The following is a 21783-nucleotide window of genomic DNA, read 5'->3' on the forward strand; positions in this document are numbered from 1 at the left end:
AGGAAAGGAAAGGAAAGGAAAGGAAAGGAAAGGAAAGGAAAGGAAAGAAATGGAAACTCTGACTCACTGAAAGTTCTGTTTCTGAAGTGGCACTTCTTTTCAGTATTGCCAAAACCAGTCCAAAAAAATAATACATGATCTTCCATATAGGTTTGCTTTCTGGAACCCAGGATACCTCTTCTAATCCAATCCAATCAACATATTATCATGCTTTGGATTGCTGTACACAGTTGTGCAGATTGTGTACTGCACAAAGGTACCTGAGAAAGGAGTGCTGAAACCCTGCCCATGCTCCCTTGGAACTGTGCACTCTGGCATCAGTCTGCTTCTGTCTGAAGGATGGCGTTTCTTTTTCTCTGCACAAAGGTGCTATCCACCTTCCCAGGCTGTGCACTGACCCAAAGGGGTGGGGATGAGAAACAGCAATTTTTCCTGATTTTTTTATTAATGCCATAGAGACTAGCAGTGGCCCTGGAGGGCTGTAGCCCTTCTGCCTGCAACCTAGTGGGAACCCCAATATTAAATAAATAACTAGGACATTAAATAACTAGGAATTAAAAGATAATTTCTTAAATTTAAACAATAGTATAAGCAGTAATCTGGGGTGGTCAAAGGAGGTCTATTAAAGGTGTGGGATTTAAGCTGAGTCTTAACTGATAAGTAAGATTTATATAGGTGTATATAGGACCTTTTAGTCAATAAACATTTATTAAGGACCTATTATGTGTAAAGTACTAAGCAGGGCACTAAGAATACAAAATAAAGTTTGACCTGTATCCTTAAAATGGTAACTGACACAGAAACTTATAAAGACATACATTATGTGATGAGCGCTGTGTGCAAGACTAAAACTGCAAAAGGAACTCAGAGGAAAGACTGGCAGTTTGAATAGAGTCACATTCGTCTAAGTTTTGCAGAAAATGGTTGGCCACACCAAACAGCAACTAGGCACCATTCCAAAATGGGGTTCAGAAATGTGCAGAAATATTTTTAAAATCGATTCTAAAATATGTTCACCAAGTCAAGAAAGCTCTATTGGCCTCTACAGTTGCCAGTCTCCTTTAATTTTCTTCTTCATCCACCTGTTCTCAGCACTTTCCTGATTGCAAACTATTTCATTACACTTCACAAACATAAACATTTACAAAGTGCTCCTTCTGTGTCATTAGTACATACATTTCCAGATAATTGTAGGAACTCACTCTGATATTCTTTCGCTCTGGAACCTGGCAATCATACCAGTGACATGCTAGAAAGGGAGTTTCTGGGGATATTAGTAGCATTCTGACTTTCAAACATTTCTGAGATTTGTACACTATGGGTCTCCTTGCCTAGTAACATGATCACAATCTGTCACCAAGACACACAAAATACACTCAACTTAGAAAACTTTTCTTCTCTGGAAGTCCATTTGATCCATGGCATAAAGAACTAATTTATTCCTAAAGTCTACTTTAACTGCTGTATGGAATGGAACGTGCTTCAGGAAAACCTTTCCCTAAAAAAAAATTAACTGCCCAAATATCCATTACCCACACGTCACTTATATTTTCATACAGTTAATACGGCTTTTGATTCTGAATGTCATTGTTGTGAAACAGATTTTACATCGACCTCATAGATGAAAGCACAAGTCTAAACTGTGACATAAAAGCAAAATAACTATCTTTAGGTTGTCACAATACGTAATTGTACCATATCATTTTAATTGCACATCCAAATTATGTATTTTTATATTCAGAGGCAAAGGGTTCTTTGCCAGAGGTAAATGACAATTTGTGAATTATGATCAAAGTTTTACAAAGATAAAATTTAAATTATTCTTGTTCCTAACCAGACTAAGAACCAAGAATGTAGCCCCAAGTTCACATAATCACATCACATGAATTATTCTCTGTTCTCTGTAACTCAGCATCATAAGACCATCCCATCTGAGTGCTTCTTGTACTGATACGGATGTAAATGACTGAAACTGTCCTGGTAGGTGGTTTGTAAGAACTGTAATTTACTTTTGATAGGTGTCATCTGTCTTCTTTACTATGCATTAATTATCATCACATTCCATCAAATAAAAATAAATTAAAATCAAAGCAAATTCCTCAAATGAGTGTACTAAGATTTTCTTGGCATCTTTGACCTCAAGAGATAGATCTTGACCTTTATTAAGAACATTTTAACTGTGTCTGTGGGAGAACATTTCCGCAAACAGCTCAACAGCCATAATTAGGGGTTAAGGTAACACTGGGGCAAAGAATCTCTGGCTACAAACTGGAATAATACAAACTACTCTTATGGGGGGTGTTGTCCACATGCAATCACTTGAAACTCTGAAAAGGACAAAATGAACATGATCATCTGGGATAAGGCTGTTACTCAATCTAGCAGTTTTCAAACTGTGTGTTCTGGGCATCCACAGGCTTCTGGGCCCCCTCCCTGCTTCAACTAGAGCAGGCCAGGTTTTATCAGCTCTATAAAGTATAATTCCATACAATATGTATTTGTAAGCAGTATAACATTTCTTATTGGTTTGGAGACCATTGCCTTACTTAAAATAACCATCATGTGATACTTACCTAGCACAATCAACCTTATTTAAATTTTGTTTAAAATTCAAAGATATTTAGATTCCAGTAGTATTAGTTCTAGCATCCTTTTAAAAAAGGCAAAAGTTCTTTTTACTTGCTCTCATTTTAATTGTGATGTAAGAGAAAGAAGTCTCAGACAATACAGAGTTCCCATTCTTCTCACCATTTTAGGCACAAATCCCCAATAAGTAATTATTAAACAAATAGTTTACACAGGTAGATTAGATATATAGGGAGAACAGTTTTCTTCAGGAAGAAAAGGAGAAACTCAAACTCTTTGGAATTAATACCTAACACTTCCTATTAAGACATGGATGGGGTGCTAGCTAAGTCCTCTCCAAAATTTACACATCTCTCATTTGCTTTTTCTCAGGCTCAGGATCCAGGATTATAATTCTTTCATGCAAATTCAAAGGGTTTTTTCCCATATGATAAAACATAAATATTTATCATTTTGTTAAAGTTGACAAAAATTCAAGTTAGATCAGTGAATTTTGGGCATCGTATTATTGGAACAAGTAGTTTTGTACTAAACTTAGGTATCTGGAACCGGGGAGGTTCTCAGAAGACAGAAGAGGTACTGGGTGGGCAAAGCAATAAGTGCTAACCACACCACTTAAGACTAACATCGAATTAGTTTAAGACACAATAGCAATCTCTTGTTTTGCCCCTCATTTCAATTAATCCCACAAAAAAAAATTTTGGAGCATTTTCTGTACACTGTCATTGGGATGAATAAAAAAATGGCTTCAGGGAAGGAGCCTTTTACTTCAAAGACACAAGATGTACACCCATTAATCAAATAAGTAATAGTTAGACATCACGTGATAAGATCTCTGTACAACTGCTAGACATGCAGTGTAGGTAAGCAGAGTGCTGCATGATTCTGAAGAAAGAGAGCTCTCTGAGGGTGAGGATGGGGGAAGGACAGAGATTTTCACAGAGAAGGAAGAACCTACTCTAGAACGTGTAGGATAAACAGGATTTAGATACATAAAACTGGCTTTGGAAGGGGGTTACAAAGGGTGCAATGAAGGAAAACAGATTTATTCAGGTAACGCAGTGAGAACAAAAAACATTTCTCTTTACTATGTTCACTATTAATATTCATAAGATTTCAAAGTAGTTAGAGATTTAGGAAATTATTGATTAAGAACATCTTTATGTTTCCTGATATCAGAAAAAGGCCTTAAGGGAGAAATGGCTTCTAGATGGAGTCAGCAGCGGAAAAGAACAGGAAGAGATGAAGAAGCAGAATCAACAAGACCAGCACCAGATCCAGGTTCTAGAGCAAAGCATCCTCAGGTACAGCCCTCACTGACCTACTCCATAACTCCCTTTATTTTGACTTTGCCCATGTTGCATGTATAAGATCCATTCTTATTTTCAAGGGCATAATCACATCTTCATTTGGATTTTTAATAAAGACTAAGGCAACACCAGAAGATGACAGAAATTTCACTGTAAATGCCACCTACACATAGCAACACATGATTTATTTTTTAAATACATATTGGTGACTTACCCAAAGCTCTCCAAGCCTATTTCCTCATCTACAAAATGGTAGTAACAATATCTATCTTTTACACTTGTTGAGCAAATTAAAAATATATGTGCTAAACTACTAGCACCAACTGGCACATAAGGGGTAGTCAAAAAACAGTCCTTATTCACAGCCCCAACCCCTACTCTCACCTTAGAACAGGTGACAGTTCTCTGGATGTGTTTACACTGTGTGTCCATCACCCTTCTCCCGGGCTCTCCCCAGTCACAACCATGTTTTGGAAGAGAAGACACTGTAGGAATACTTCACTAGCATTTTCTCTCTTCTACCTTCCCAATTATTTGGTCCCAGATGTTGACTTCACTTCTCAATGTCCTTCCCTGCCCATCACCCACAATCAGTACCAAGTCAGCAACTTGTGATATAACAAGTAAAGCTTTTAAATTGCCTTGGCTTAAAAAGTGATGAACATGAAAAAAATATATATATTGAAAAGCTCGAATGGAAGATGGGGTTATTAGTATTATCACAAAATATAGATAGCATGAAAGAAAGAGATGTGGGAAATGTCAGAATCATTTTCTAACCTACACACAGAAAAAAGATGGAATTTCTTGTGGTATAATAATGACAATAATTTAAAGCCTATGGATCTTTGAAATAAATATAGGTAGCTTTGGGCGCCTGGGTGGCTCAGTCGGTTAAGCGTCCGACTTCAGCTCAGGTCACGATCTCGCGGTCCGTGAGTTCGAGCCCCGCGTCAGGCTCTGGGCTGACGGCTCAGAGCCTGGAGGCTGCTTCGGATTCTGTGTCTCCCTCTCTCTCTGCCCCTCCCCCGTTCATGCTCTGTCTCTCTCTGTCTCAAAAATAAATAAACGTTAAAAAAAAAAACTTTTTTTTAAAAAATATAGGTAGCTTTCAAAATCTCACTCACTGTGAATTTGTCCTCTTTAGTGAGAACTATAGGAAAGACCTGAAAGGTAAAAATATACACTAGCTGTACAACTACATTTTGCCCATCCTCACCACACTATACAGACAGATTGCATTAGGCCTTCAAATTGACAGCATGGAAAAAAGCTTCCTTTTTTTAACTGCTTCTCACATTACTTGCCTAATTTCACACGTTTGTACATTTAATAGCTAAAATCACTGACTACTCATCCTTATTCAGATTTTTTTTAAATTAACAATTCTTTAAAAGTTATATTGTAATCATTGAAGTGTTTATATTTATAAACCCCTCGGTTGTTTGCTCAAAGATGTGAAGTGTTTCTGAATGGTAGATAACAATTCCTTAAAAATAACTCAATAAATCAACTCTACAGTTGGGAAAACTTGATCCTTTGTCAGGCGTCCCTTAGCAAGAGCTTCTTACCAAAGTCTGGCTTAGCTGATGATTACTTTCTCATCCTTAGCACAGAACCCTTATCTCTGAAGGAGTTCTGAATTTAATCCCTGCATACCCTGCGCTCTGCAGACATATCCCTGCTTCTCTTCAGAGCCCCCTCTTATTTAAGAGTCTTTGCCCATACTGAATACCTACAACTTTTTCTGCACTTGATGATAACTGAAGTGGCTAACAGACTCAGACGCCATTAACAAGTTTGGGCAGCACTGTAAGTAATCCCAGAGAATTTACTAGGGTTCTACTGATTGCTTTCAGACCTTGCCTGAATGCTCTGAGAAGCACATAAGTTTCTAGTGGTACCGACCATGGCTTCCCTAGTTAAGAGTTCCTATCTGACCAAAAAAAAAAAAAAAAAAAGGAGGAGGAAGAGGAGCAGGAAGAAGAAGACAAACCATATTTACCAGCCATATTACCTGCCAGGTACTTTACAGATTATCATCCCATCTAACCTTCATAACCCTGTGATGCATTGTCATTATCTTCACTTTTGGCACATAAGGGGTAAAGAATTCACATAATTACAAAGTGGTGGATCAGAAACTCATGACTACCCTATGCTACCTATAAAGTGATGCCACACAGCATTTTAGACCACACACTATGGTCCAAAAACCTATTATCTCTTACAGGAAGTCTTTAAAACATGTTCTGACCCTTGGTTCTCCTTTCTCCAAAGAGCTCCTAGCACTCTCCAGATCTTCTTTCATGTTGCTCTCACATTACACAATTCTGGCATCTTCTGATGAGTTTTTTTTTTCCTGTTTTAATTGAAGTACTGTTGACGTATAATGTTACATTAGTTTCAGGTATACAAAATAGTGATTTGACAGTTCTATACATTACACAATGCTCACCACAACATGTACAGTCACCACCTGTCACCGTACAATGTCACTGCAATATTATTGAATGGATTCCCTATGCTGTGCTTTCATCCCCGTGACTTCACTACAACTTTGTTTTAGATCTTCAGGATGTCATTAACCATAAGTGCTCCTTTATTAGCACCAAATGATTTTAACCCCCAAATATAAATAACAGGAATGATTTATTTTTAAATGGCCTTGTGCCATTGACAAAGCACTTGCACTTCCATTAAGTCATTTCATTCTCACAGCAATCCTAGAAGGAAAGCATTAACACCTCCATTGCATAGAGGAGGAAATAGGCTCAGAGAGGATAAGGGACTTAATTAAGGTCACAGAGCCATTAAAGGTAAACTTGGGCCTCAAAGTAAGTCCCATTCAGTGCTCTCCTGCTATAAAACTAAAGGAGAGCTGTGGGTGTACATGTTCTGGAAATAGTAAAACATCTAATACCTCGTAGCAAGTTCCTTTGTTTAAGGAATGGTCCTAAAAAAAAATGTATTTGCAAAGAGTTCGTATCGTGAATTTGCATTGTTGTGATGCACGAAGGATGTTTATCTCGTTTAAAATGTGCAGGGAACAGAATATTCTGAAGCAACATACAGAGACAAAATAATATCTGTGCCTTGTCTGTATTAAACAGCCTCCACTACTGCCCAGCATTAAAGAAATCATGTCGCCAAAGCAGCTTTACCTGATAACTGAACATTTTCTTCTCAGATATTTCTACAACTGCTAAATAATTAGGTGCATGTTTTTAAATTCAGTGTTTCTCCAAAACAGCTACCCGCAGTGCTTAAGAAGCTTTTATTACCAGCTAAAGAAAGTACATTTTCCCATTAGCTCCAAGAAGCAACCAAGTCAAAGGATGGAATTGAACTAGACAGAGCCACCCTTCTTCCCTAAGCAGGGAAAGCATCCCAAACCCTGAATGACTGTTTATCACTTGACTTAGGTGCCTGCTCAAGGGTGACATTTGCCACCTGCCAGGCCTCTCAGCTAGAGGATAAGATTTTAACGGGAACATCAAAATAGAAACGCTGCTATTACCTCAGAGTCTGCAGCAGGGCCAGACTGCTCCTGATGTTTTCATTCCTACTACTACTCCCAGTCTTCTGAGAGGAACTGAAAGAGCATGGCCTTTGGCATTCAAATCCCTGCTCTGTCAACCACAGTACCTATAAGCCTGACATGTTCTCTCATCTCTTTGGGCCTCAGTTTCCTTGTCTGTAATAGTGGGACAATTATAGTGACTTCACAGGACTTCATGAGTGATCAGCTTGGAGAGTACCTGACACATGGTAGGTGTTCAAAAAATATTAGACCCTAGTCCTTATTAGGAGTCAAAAATAATTAGAAGAAGGACACTGCCTGGAATTTTATCTGGGGATTTTTATCTCTTGGCCAAGATGTCTCATTTCTTTATGCCAGTACAAAGAATCTTTTCCTTTGAGTAAACTGAGATTACCACGCAATTAGAATTCTTTCCATTTGGAAATAATGGATGGGTTTTCTTTATGACTTGAAGACTAAAACACTCACAATACTGGTTAATTTTTACAGAACATGTGTTATAGACCAGGCACTGTGTTCAACATTTCATATAGATTATCTCACTGAATTCTCACAACCATGCTATGAGGTAGATTAACACTTAATAGGTGAGAAAAATGACATTTGTAGATGCTAACTTGCCCCATCGCATACAGCTAAAAAATTAGGACTCAGGATTTAAAATCTAATTAAATGTCTTAATCATAAAAATAAATTATGCCTCAGATCCTGTAGAAAATTTTTATAAAAGTTAAATCCTATAAATGCTACCCTTTTACAGCACTTTTAATTTCCAACCCATGTAATGATTTCACTCTCTTATATGCATAGATACTCATATGACTCTCTGCCATATTAAAAACTCAAAGCTTCCCTGACTCACACATAGCCTTTAAGTAAAACATGTCTGCTTATTCATCCTCTCATCTTTTCTTTCAGAACAGCAACGTTTCAGAAAATAAGTAGGTTTCCATGGTTTTTGTCTCTGAGTCACATTCTTAGCTTTGGAACAATATTAGTGGGTATTTTGCCTGTGCCTTAGGAGGAAATGTTCCCAGGAGTAAAATGATACTGAACATCTCCTTCTGAATCGCTTTGCTTAAATAGAGTTTCAATTTGCCTCCCAAATGAGCCTTGTTCTTACTGTGACCACTGAACCATTTACTACCTGATTGTAGGCACAGGTGCAAATCCAGCACCGACCTCTCAGTCCAGACACCCATGTGTACAAATTTATAGGCTGGCTTAGAATTCCTGTTTTGTCACGTCTGTTGCTTTCCTCCATCCAATAGCCAACACCCATAATGAGCCCCCCCTCCAAACACCCTCAGAAGCATCCAAAGGAGCTGTGTCGTTCACATTCTAGATTCCTCTTTCCTATGTGGCTTCCCAGCTGTCCTCCCTCTGCCAAAATGCCTTGCATCAAGTTGCCCTCCAGAGGCTTGCTACTTTTTGAACTATGTCCAAAGACCTCTGACTTTAATTGGAGCACACAGAGTGCCTGACAGAAATGTCATAAGCATAAAATGCAAAAGGTTAACTGCCAGGGAGAATGATGTAAATGCACTGCCTCCCTTTGAGAAGGATTATCTACTTATGATTAAATGTTCTCTAGTAAGGATTTTTTTTTAATATTCCAAAGTACCCTTCTGACCCTCTGCCTTTCTTTAATGAGCTTTAATTTGTCTCCAAATGGTAGACACTGCCTGCCCCATAAGGTACTAATATGAAGATGCAGGAAAGATTGGATTTCTGTGTGATTGTATGTCATGAGAAAATCTGAGGAGCGGGTCATTACTGCAGCTGCCACCATCCCACATAAGGGAAGTGCCACTACAAATGGAGATGCAATATTAGGAAATGCACTCTGCTCAAGATCATATAAAGCAGTAATCTACTCTGTTAACTCAAAAAATAGCAGGCAAGATTCAATTTCAAAAACAGAACCCAAAGGATCGATGGAGAAATATAAAGGCTAAATGATGTTGATGCTGGTTATAGTTTATCAAAGTTCAGCTCGCTGTGATTTCTATCCAAATTCAACCCCCTACCTAATGCTCTCATCTACCTGTGCAGGCCAAATGTACCTTAATGAAACTGATGTCTCATCCAACACAGTGAGGAATGCTGCATGAAAAATGTCACATTCTGACCCAACAAGCCATATCTAACATCATATTGTGGGAGAGGCACAAGCTGCTCTTGTGACAATGTGAGAGAGAGAAGAGAAAGGGGGGAAAGGCACACAAAAAAAGAGAGAGGGAGAGAGAGAGAAACCCACCATTTGTTTCTTCTTCTTAAATTTGCTGTTGCCTAGAAACACTTAAGAAATTATTCTGAAGCAATTATATGAGTCAAAAGCATTCAAGCATGTTTTTCACTTTCCATATTTGACTAATTGGTTTATCAGATTTGCAATAGTTCATCTGTTGTTGTTTTTAATTTCCCAGATATTGTGATTATTTTTAACTCAGGAGATTTTTTTAATGTAACAAAAACAGCAAAATAAATCAAATTTCCAGCAAAAAAAGAGGAAGAAATCTAACCCCCAAACCCCATCAAAAAAAAAAAAAAAAAAAGCCTAGTACAATGCCTAGCACATAATAGGAATACCTGTGATTATGTAGCTTAAAAAATGAATGAATGGGAAAATATGGATGATGGATGATGGATGGATGGATGGTCAGACTTGAAAATACCATGTATTAAAGGGTCCAGCTAAAGACTAGACAATGACTTGAACATTAATGAAGTAAAAATTAAAGCCTTGAAATTCTTTAAAAAATAAAAAAGGGTAACCACCCAACTATCTTGAGTCAAGGGCAAAGTCACATGACAGTGGCTTTTGAGGCCATTGTTGATGACGTGTTGTAACACTTCACCCTCACTTCACTTTCTCATCTTTCCCCTCTTTCCTATGCTCTTTTATTTCCTTATCCCCCACTTCCCAGCATCCTCTGTGATTCACACCTGCCAATCTCATCCATAGCTTAGTAAAAATAGGGTTAAATGATTACCCAGCATAAACACCCCCACCCCCACCAGTGCTGTGATAGTCTAAAAGTAGATTAGAATAACACCACTCCACTGCAATTCAATAATAACAGCTACCCTTTATGCAGCATATATTATATACTCTGAGCATTACTCTGAGAAAATTCTCTGAGGAAAGTCTAATTAGCATTATTTTACATGTAAGGACACTAAAGCACAGAAAGCTATAAATCTAGCAGCAGACAAGCCATGAGTCACACATAGATCTTTCTGACCCCAGACCCATTCCACCAGGACTCACTCGGTTCATTCGTGATTCATTTCAATGAAGATTTATAGAGAGCCTGCCACATCGAACCCATCTTTGTCTTAAGTAAAGGAGATTGAGATCATAAGTGCCTCAAAGCAAATTTTTAGTTGTTTACTTCTCTTTAGATCCTTTAACTTTTCAAAGTGATTTTACATTATTTCATTTAAAACAATATTCAGGGGGCGCCTGGGTGGCGCAGTCGGTTAAGCGTCCGACTTCAGCCAGGTCACGATCTCGCGGTCCGTGAGTTCGAGCCCCGCATTGGGCTCTGGGCTGATGGCTCAGAGCCTGGAGCCTGTTTCCGATTCTGTGTCTCCCTCTCTCTCTGCTCCTCCCCCGTTCATGCTCTGTCTCTCTCTGTCCCAAAAATAAATAAACGTTGAAAAAAAAAATTTTAAAACAATATTCAGTAACTTGAAATACAAATTTAAAACTACTAGCATGGGGCGCCTGGGTGGCGCAGTCGGTTGAGCGTCCGACTTCAGCCAGGTCACGATCTCGCGGTCGGTGAGTTCGAGCCCCGCGTCAGGCTCTGGGCTGATGGCTTGGAGCCTGGAGCCTGTTTCCGATTCTGTGTCTCCCTCTCTCTCTGTCCCTCCCCCGTTCATGCTCTGTCTCTGTCTGTCCCATAAATAAATAAAAACGTTGAAAAAAAATTAAAAAAAAAAAACAACTAAAACTACTAGCATGGATGTCATAAATCTTTGGCTGTGTTGACATGAGTAATGAAGGAACAAAGGAGCAAATGAACAAAGGAGAAAGTGGGAGAGGAGTAATTGTCACGAAGAATGTTCAAAGGCAGAAATTCTTTGTATAATATGCTACCAAAGGGCCTAGGTTTCCCCATTCTCCAAGATTGTCCCCCACCCCAGATCTATGACTAAATTTATCAGCTCAGAAAGCTTCCACATACACCCCTTGGAATGCATCTTTTGTCTGCCACAAGCTAAGTGTCACTTAGCCCATTTAGACCACCCCAGGCACTGGTCCTTGTTGGTTATTCTATGTTATATTAAGATTGGAATTTATATTTATTGGTCTTCAAATAATAGAGTCCTGTTCTTGGTATCAAATATGAACAATTAATACTAGAAGCAAAGCAAAAATGAAGTGGATAGAAAGTTGAAAATATAGTGGCTGCTCTATAATACTGTTGGAAATAAATGTTAAGGGTTACAAGGCATAAAGCCAGTAATTATTTCTGAACAGAGAGAGTCAATGGCTGCATACATCATTGAATATGTTTTGCCATTTCATAATATGGTAACAAGTAATTTATTCACTAAAAATATTTTCCCCTACAACTTTTTTTTTAAAGAAAAAAAAGCTTTCCAAAATCATGGATAAGCACATTTGCAGCGAATTTGCCATGTCCTGGCTAAGGCACCTCATGGCACCTATGTATGTAGAGGTCGATTTGAATTATTATTAAAACTATTTAGCTCAGGGTGCCTGGGTGGCTCAGTCAGTTAAACATCCGACTTCAGCTCAGGTCATGATCTCATGGTTCGTGAGTTTGAGCCCCACGTCAGGCTCTGCACTGACAGCTCAGAGCCTGGAGCCTGCCTTGGATTCTGTATCTCCCTCTCTCTCTGCCCCCCACCCCTTTCTCTCTCAAAAAATAAATAAGCATTAAAATTTTTAAGTTTAAAAAAAATATTTAGCTCTTATTAAGTATTTATCATGTACGACAAGGCTCTCTACAGGCTCTAATTAAAAACCACACACCCAGCTTCTGTCCTACCAGAGCACTCAAGAAGCCCATAACTAACCAGTCTACCATACCACACCAACCTCCAGACCGTGCATTTATTTGCATTCATTTGAAAACCTTGTTTGTAACCTGCCCATGAAAGGGGCTGATTCTCTGAAAACCAGTTTGGCTTCTTATTTTTCATGGAAAATGAAAGCTTTAATTTACAAAATATTGTTCTGATGAAGAGCATTTGCTTTTCTACTAAATGATTATCTTCTAACATTATCTGCCTACATGGCAGTTTCAACTCATGATAGTATCATCTGCCCATAATATAATTATTAATATTTACAGAGTTATATTAGGAAATGAGATTCACCCATGCAAAAGCTGCTCGCATGTAACTATAAATTATTCAGCTTTTCTAAACATCTGCTCTGTTCCAATTATCAGAGCCAAGTGACACTTGTTTCAATGTCACTGCTGGGCTAGCTCTCTGCTTCTTGTTATCTTGAAGCTGCTGTGTCGCATTGTTCCTCCTGTTCTTAAATGCTCAGGATTAGAGGCAATAGATCTGGCTTAGGCCAAACTGAGTGTTTGTTGTATGCCAAATGCCCTTTAATTCTCTGGCATGCTTACCCACAGCATGTGATTGTTTGCACTAGTGGGTTAGATCTTCCTTATTATACACATGCCTGTTGGCAAGGCTGATTGTAAGGCAATTCATGTCCTATGTCTGTGCGTAGAAGTATTCTTCATCTTTTTTTATTATATAGATTTATTTCAGTTTGGTGAGTAAAATGTGCCTGACATGTGTTAAGTGCTTAAAAAAAGTGTGTTAAATGTTTGATGAAATTTATCAGACCCCTAGTTTTAAAAATAAAACACAAAAATCAACCCACCTTCTACTAGACTGCATATTCTCAATTTTATGACAAAATAGAGTTTGATATTATCATAAAGCAAAGTATCTATAAAGATAAAATATCTTTAACCTCTGATCCATCAATAATAACTTATCTGCCCATTATATATGACCAACACACTGCAGTCAACATTACCTAATTAAAGTCATCAAGTACATATACTTAATAGTACCTGTTAGAGTTCCAAAGCTATTCATTTTAATCAGTCATAGTTAAAAAATAAAAGATCTTTCTTTTATCATTGTAAACCTTAGCCATTGAGCATTAACTAGCTAACATCAATATAAACCATGTCAGATTTGGTAGATGATTTAGAAACATGTAACTTCTTCAATCACTAGATGCAAAGCTGATCTATTTTTCTATTTTTACTGGCTAACTACCTGAAATGCAAGGTAACAATGAGTAATTTTGCAAATCAAAGAAAAAAATCTCATAAAGTTGGTTATGCAAAGGTTCATCCCTATAAGGTGATGCAATAATTAGCATATTGATTTTGATGCTTTAAAAGATTCTATAACCGCAGTGGCTTAAACAAGATTAGAACATTCATTTCTCTCACACCCATAACAATCCTAGCTAGGAGACATTCAAGGGAGAAAGAGAAGCAACATCCCATGAGATGATCGAGAGACCCTCTCTGTTTCTTTCTGTCTTGCTTTGCTGCTCCCTAAGTGATGCTTCTGGTAGGATGGTCAAAGACAGCTCACTGCCACAACATCTGCATTCCAGTGTAGGAAGGGGAGGATAAGTGGAGGCCAAACAGTTCTATTTTAAAGTTATGACCTGAAAATTGCAGATGTCACTTCTGCTACTATCCTATTAGCCAGAATTTAGTCACATGACACCATTTAAATGCAAAGGAGACTGGGAAATGTAGTCCGTAGCTGGCGAGACACATAAGACTCAAGGACTTCTATTACTAAAAAGAACAAGAGAAATAGATTGGGGTGAGGAGATTTCATTTACAAAATAGATAACATTTGTTAATTAGACACCATTCCCATAAATATTATGAAAATTCTAATAATCCTGGAGTACTATTTTGGTTTCTTGTCTAGACCTGTATTTTTAAAGGACAGGTGTGTCCCTAAAGCTATATTCACACCCACACTCGCTCCAAAATCATTGATATCAAAGTTGAAGAACAAATCTCCAAATAGACCTGGTAGGTTTTCTTTTTTATTGGAGTTGTCATAGATGGCCCTCCTTTTCCTACCAGAGTAGGAAGAGAAAGGGCTAACTAATCATTATTGAGTAACTCCTCTGTGTCACACCCTGTGGTAGAGGCTTACAAAAATAATTTTATTTACCTCCTTAAGACAACCTTTTGTGAATACTATTAGTATCCACCAAAGAAGAAAACTGAAGCTTGGTTGGGCTAAATAAGTAAGCCAAGTACATTAGCTTTCATATGGGCTCACTGTCTTGTTTCCATGGGTAGAGCTGAAAACAAAAAAGTAGACCTTCACACAAAAACTCACAAAATATACGTAAACCACCAGCCACCTCCTGTTTTCCCAAGATTCAGTGGGGAAAAAAAAGGAAAGAGAATCTGCACTTAAGGGAAGAGTCAAAGATTACAACTGCTCACCACTCCAGACCAAATTCAACATCTGCTGGAGGTGAACACATTCTGAGAACCTGTGAGTCCCAAAAGAAACTGAATCCTTCTTTGTCTAGCTTGGATGGGGTCAGTGAGGTGGTCCTAGCAATTGCGTCAACTAATTTCAGAGGTATATCAGTGGTGGCACAACCTGGACCAAGTCCTGCTGATTCAGACCATCCCAGAGAAATGATCACTGGGCCATCTCTGGGTGTAGTCCTGGCCTTTAATAGGCTCCCAGCCTATTACAGCAAACAGCTCATCAGTCCTTTGGGAGTGTATAGCCAAAGCCAGTCATAAACTTAATTTCAAACACAGCATCAGTGATTACCTTCAAACTACAGTATTATAATCAAATTACATCAGCCAGCTTTTATTTAAGACCTAAAACTTCTATTACTTTGAACAACAGTCTTGTGCCCAAACAAAGAAAGGCTGGCTATAAAGTGGCTATAGCTTATGGAAACCCCAGACTCTGAAACAGAGACTGTTGTAAGAACCTCTACCAAAATCCAAACTCAAACAACCAAAAAAAAAAAAAGTGACAAAGCCTTCACTTTAATCCTGGTCACACCGACTTGTCCACTAAGCAGAAAAATGCCTAGTATAACAAAATTACCCTAATGAATACCAGGACAGAAATATTACCTTTGTATATAATGGGTCAGCACTTTTACATGTGGCCAAACCCCAGCTACGATTTCAATCTTCTGTTTCTTAATTATGATAGGAAGTAAGAAATCCTTTTATACTGATGAGCAAAATGAGTGTTGTGTCTAGGTTCATAAGAACCCATTTTTTAAAGTTTTGTTCCCATAGTGGTTAATTAGAAAGTTGTTAACAGCTCAGGGTCTGTCAGCAGAGATTTGATTTCGAATTCTGTCCTGCCACAAGCTACCTGTAAGCCTCCAGGCCAGGGGGCTATCAAGGTGCCCAGCTTGCTTCTCTGTCAAATGGAACTAATAATGGTACTCACAGGGGTTGTTGGAAGGACTAATTAGGCCAATGCCTCATACGGTATAGATACTCAATACATTTTAAATGTTGTTATAATTGCTAGCAAGTAAAATGATGGAAGGTAGAACATAACTCTTCTGAGTCCTGGCCTTTTTGGCCCCAGTGGTAAACTCCATTAGATTGTTAGTCCTTGTTAACTCCACCAAAAACTGAAAGAGATAAATGGACACTTAGCAGCAGAAAAATTGCCTTCTGAAATAACCCCTTCTTGGTGCATCCAGCATTTATGTGCTGTCCTTTTCCTAAGACAAAAAATTGCATGTTGGAATTGGATTGGGGACATTATCTCGTGATGATTAAGGGAGGTTATTACTAGAACAGTGCATGAAATGAAAGCTACCTGCTTTCACATAGGGAGCTCTTGAAAATAACCCTATTTTTCCCCAGCAAATAGGCAGGGAGAAGAAAGATTCCAATAATGGATAGCATTACAAATCCTTTTTCATGTACTCTGCTTATCTAAATTGGCACATGATGCCTGCCCACCCTCTCTCAGAAATCATGAGAGGTGCTAACTCATCCATCAGGCCCCGCCTAACAGCCCAGGAGGCACCAAGAAGGATATTTCTCTTTCTCTGCTGCCTGTTTCTCGTCAAACTGAATCAGCATTTCTGGGAGCTCAGTTCCCATTCAGAAAGGTAATACCTTGTAAAAATGGGCATGGCAGCACTTATGGAAATTCTAACCCATCAGCTGAGAGATAAGCAGGTGAAGGTTAGAAAGTTATTCCCTAGTGACCTCGCCAAAAGCTTTCCATGTAAAAAAAAATAGTTTTACATACATATTTTTATTTTTATATATACAAAACTAAAGTTTTATATAAATACACATATGTATGTTTATGTGCAGGTGTATATGGATGAATATACATACAAATATATATACATACACATGCACAAATATGTATACATATACATGTATATGTATATACATACATATACACACAGATAGTACAGATATATGTGTATATATATATATATACACAATATACACACACACACACATAAATATTCCCCAATATTTCACTTATACTTGCTAAATTTTTCTCTCTACTCAAAGCTTTTGGAAAAGGATTACATATGAGTCGCTAATTTAAGCCCTGAATTTTTCTGAGCTTTAAATAAGAGTTGAGTATCCTCCTAACTATGAAGAGTCACTGAGCCAGAAAAAGAAATTAATATAGATATAGATACAGAGAAATTTGAAAAGGAAGTTAACCCAAATGGTAATATTAAATAAAAATACGGATGATCAAATTTATTCAACAAATAATAGTTTGGATTCCATATTATGTAAATGAGAAAAGAGAAACAAGGAGGAAAAAGTAAAACTATCAGAGAGACAGATATTTTAAAAATCCCTTATGAAGCATGTATCAAGTACCTACTATACCAGCTGGGCATTGTTTTAGGCTTCCCAACCTCAGCGCCATTGACATTTTAGGCCAGATAAGTCTTTGTTGGGCGACTGTTCTGTGCATGTAGGATGTTTAGCAGCATCTCTGGCCTCCACCCACTAGGTGTCAGTAGCAGTCCTCAAGTTGTGACAACCAAAATGTCTCCAGCATTGCCAGATGTCCTCACGGGGAAATCACTGTCAGTGAGACCCACCATGCTAGAGATACAAAAATAGTGCCTACGTACCAGTTGCAATTTTTGTTTTATGTTCCTTAAGAACAGGCAATCCTCAAAAACTTGGCACATTTTCCAGGGAGGAGGCACATTTCCTCCTCCTTGGTGTGGAGGTTGTTAGACCTCCTCTTCTTCCATTGCCGGACTGCCACCATGCTTTCCCCTCTCAGTTCCGACCCTGTGAGGGGGAGGCTGGCTAAAGCCAGTTCCATGCTCTGTTATTCTTTCCTGGGTTTCCCATCACTTCCACTGGCATTCTGATCTGTCAGAATGCTTTTCTAGAACAACAAATGTGTAACATTTATCTTTTGATCTTATTTATATTGTCCATAAATAATATATAGAAGTATCAAATCAACATATAAAAATAGGATATAGAGTTTTGCATTTGAGTGAGAATTTTAGGAAATGCTCTGTATCACTAAGCATCTCCTGTAGAGGTTTGTGATTCTAAGTAATTAGCACCAAAAGGATTCCTTCTTATCCTGTGTAACAGAGAGCTGGCTGTAACTAAATGATAAAGAGAAAGGGGGTGTTCGTTTGTTTCTGTTTGGTTTTAATAAACATGCCTGATATGTCATTTGACTGCAACCTCATATTAATGCATCTTTCACCCAGTGACTTGAAAACCTTCAAAAACATTCATTAGCAGATACTTTGATGAGGTTAGCAGACTTTCAACCTTGTATTCTTACCATATTAGTCTAAAGACATCCATAGGCCTCTCTACAGAGGAAAACAACTATAAATACCAGTGCATTTCTAATTCCCTGAGATGTAATTGGCCAAACAGATCAAGAATCTATCTCTGTGCCCCAGCTATAGAAAGGAGCGGAAACTGGAGGAAACTAGCTTTTGCTGAGTGCATGCTATTTCTTTAATTCTTTATTAAACCCTATGAAGTAGTAACATTGCCCAGATCTCTAAATGTTTAATTTTTCCAGGATTCAGTCCTTGGAAGCCCTGACTTTCTAGGAAATCTTATCCACGCCTATGGCTATACATACCAACTCCCAAATTTACATTCAAACCCAGACTTCTCTGAGCTCCCAACGTTTGTGTCTGTTTTCTCCATGTCACCATTGACTATCTCGAAGTTACCACATCCAGCACCACTCTCTTTCTTCTCCCTCCCAGATTTCTGTCCGAGCAATTAAATTCACATCTTTCCAATTATTCACAAACATCAGACTCACCCTTGACATCTCTCTTTTTCTCACACCCCACATGTAATGTATCAACAAATCCTGGCAACTCTTCCTTCAAAATATTTCCAGATTCTAATCGCCTCTCACCCTTCTACCAGCAACCCCCGTGAATTAAGCCATCTTCTGTGAAGTGTTACAACTACTGACCTCCGTGGTTTTCCCCTCCAGCCTATTCTCCACACAGCAGCCAATGTGATTGTTTAAATTTCAGGTCATGACATGTTTTGTCTTCTGCTCAGTATTCCCTGTGGTTCCCTAAAGGCCTTACCATACATTAGGCCCCATATGATCTAGTCACCTGCCACCTCTCTGACTTCATTTCTTACCACTCTGCTTATTCCCCGTGCTCTTACCCTGAGTTTTGTGGTTATTCTTACCTCTCCAGAAAGCACTTCCCCTACCACCCTCATGTACCCTTCTCTCGCTTCCTTCATATCTCTGCTCAAATGACGCTTTGTCAAGTAGCCCCTCCCTGACCACACTGTGCAAACAGTGCCTCTTCCCCAGACACTCTTCATCCCTTTACCCTTATGTTTATAGTCCTTATCCTACTTTATCCTACTTTTTAATGGAAGTATTTTTCTTCATAAATAAATGTGTGTATATGTATTTACATATACATATGTAAATATGTATGTATATACATTTGCAGGAGTTGGCAAACTATGACCCAGGACAAAATTTAGCCCTGGCCTATTTCTATATAGCCACAAGCTAGGAATGGTTTTTATTATTATTATTAAAGGGATGTAAAAGGGAAAAAAAGATAAATAAGCAAAAGAAATTGTATGTGTGGCCTGTAAAGCCTAAAATTAATTAATTTTTAATGAATTAATTAATTAACTATCTGGCCCTTTATAGAAAAAGTTGCCAATTCCTCTGTTAGTGTATTGTCGGTGTCCTCCCACTAGAATATAAACTTCTTGGGGCCAGGAATTTGTTTGGTTTACTGTCATATACCTAGCACATAGGATTGTGCCTGCTACAAAATAGATGCTAAACAAATATTTTTCATGAACAAATGAATAAATGAAATTAATGAAGATAATGAGCCTTAGCAAGGTCTGGTGACTTGTCTAGGGTCACACAAGAAGTTAGAAGATGAACCAGTATTCAAACCCAGATCCATCCGGTTCCACAGCTGAATCCTGCAGTCTAAAAGCTGCTTGCAGCAATGATATAATCATCCTTGTTTTCTATTCAAAAGATCCTCATTAGACTGTCTCTAACATGCTGTTGGATAAAGGATCCCGTGAGACAGGGCATGGAAGGAGAAAGAGACACTGTGTGTTGTAGAAAACCTTTAATGATTATACCATAATAATACATATCTGATATCAACCATATTCAATGTGTTCTATACATCATCTCTTCTTAACTTCACCAAATTTCTGTATAAAATTTAAGGCAGGTACCATATTCTCATTGTACATGTTATAAAACCGAGTTTCAGGGAGTTTAAAGGAATTGGTTGTCACAAGCAGTGAATAGCAGACACAGAATAATCCAGATCTATCGCTTTTAGTATGGACCTTTCCATTCTACCAACCAACATATATCCCCACAACTCTACTGATGGACAGATGTGCTACCATGGATGGAGACTGATTTTAATAGAATGTCAGTCACACCTCAGTAACTTCTAAGAAACCTGAAGTACTATATTTTACTTGGAATTCTATAATAGGTGAGAAAACTTCTTTAGCTACAAATGGCCAACTACCAATGGCCAGCAGCAGCAGGAAAGTCAGAACTTTGAAACTGTAGCAATGAGTGGGAGAATGGTCAGGCAGACCACACCTTGGGCTTTTATTGGTGTGACAATAACACAATATTTTTAAAAATTTTTTTAATGTTTATTTTTTGAGAGAGCATGTACATGAGGGGGGAAGGGGCAGAGAGAAAGGGAGACACAGAATCCAAAGCAGGCTCCAGGCTCTGAGCTGTCAGCACAGAGCTTGTCGTGGAGCTCAAACTCATGAACCATGAGATCATGACCTGAGCCGAAGTCAGACACTTAACCATCTGAGCCACCCAGGCACCCCAATAGCACAATATTTTTGCACTGCCAAATCCATAACCATCTTAAAGAAGGAAGCCAAAAACTGACAATTATCATAGCAGATGCTAATACCCATGGCTGTCACCTCCTGGACTAGCTGCTCTATCTAATCAGCCATCCTCTGAGGCAGCTGACTTTACAACATAGAGTATTTGGCTGAGAAACTACATGTAATCCATGGCAGCCAAGGGTCAGTCTTACATGCAGTTGCATGAATGCTGGTGGCTGTATGTTTTTATAAAGGAAGAGGTCACGACATCACACCCCGATGTTAACTTGAATCTGACAAGCAGCTGCACTCTGGTCAAGATTCCAGGTCAGAATGTTTGCAACAGTCCAATTTCAAATGGCTCTCTCTTGGCCCCAATAAGTTCCCTTACACCTCATTAGGCCATGTGTGGGTTTTTTTATTGTTGTTTTGTTTTTTGTTTTTTGTTTTTCAGAAAATGTAGCCTCTATAAACAGCAGCATCTGAGGCCATCATACTAAGTTTTGTCCGTTTCTCATCTCTCCACCCTATTCACTACAGTATGTCACAATTCTTAGGAAACTGTGAAGTTAAAATGAAGTGTCATTTTCAATGTTAGGATATACAGGGTTTTGGAAGTGATAGTTTTGATTATTAAATTAAGTCTAATAATTATAATCTTATAAAGTGCTGATTAGCTACAAAAAAATTATTATAATGTTTTCTCCAAATAATATGGAGACTCAGGTAAGAAAAATCGGTAACCTAGGTAATAACTACAGATGAACCATACCTTGTGGCTCAACTTCAAACTTAAGTCTCTTTATAAAAGAAATTTCTCTATTTCATTTGGAAATAACATTTGTAATTGCAAAGAAGAAAATGAGGCAAGGTTCAAATAGTTTACCTAAGGAAAAAAAAGGTGTTTGTTTTAACTTGAAGATTG

The 21783-nt window shown here is 38.2% G+C and overlaps 1 protein-coding gene and 2 long non-coding RNA genes across 3 annotated transcripts in view; 2 read left to right on the top strand and 1 right to left on the bottom strand.

The window, feature by feature from the left end:
- Window positions 1–2705, bottom strand: part of LOC121027545 (uncharacterized) — a 3848-nt gene extending 1143 nt beyond the window's left edge. The window contains exon 1 of the long non-coding RNA XR_005788794.1: window positions 2574–2705. This is a non-coding gene — a long non-coding RNA (uncharacterized LOC121027545). The remainder of the gene's footprint in view (window positions 1–2573) is intronic.
- The window catches only part of PALMD (palmdelphin), a 49985-nt gene that overhangs the window by 19794 nt on the left and 8408 nt on the right, over window positions 1–21783 (top strand). The window contains exon 3 of the mRNA XM_040471073.1: window positions 3766–3890. Coding sequence (XP_040327007.1) covers window positions 3766–3890 — 125 coding nt within the window. The remainder of the gene's footprint in view (window positions 1–3765; window positions 3891–21783) is intronic.
- LOC121027546 (uncharacterized) lies at window positions 3897–5857 on the top strand. Its single transcript, XR_005788795.1, has 2 exons — window positions 3897–4759; window positions 5001–5857. It is a non-coding gene; the product is annotated as an uncharacterized LOC121027546 (long non-coding RNA).

The sequence above is a fragment of the Herpailurus yagouaroundi genome, unplaced genomic scaffold (genome assembly GCF_014898765.1).
Source record: "Herpailurus yagouaroundi ecotype Mexico unplaced genomic scaffold, PumYag 77, whole genome shotgun sequence".
Lineage (NCBI taxonomy): Eukaryota > Metazoa > Chordata > Mammalia > Carnivora > Felidae > Herpailurus > Herpailurus yagouaroundi.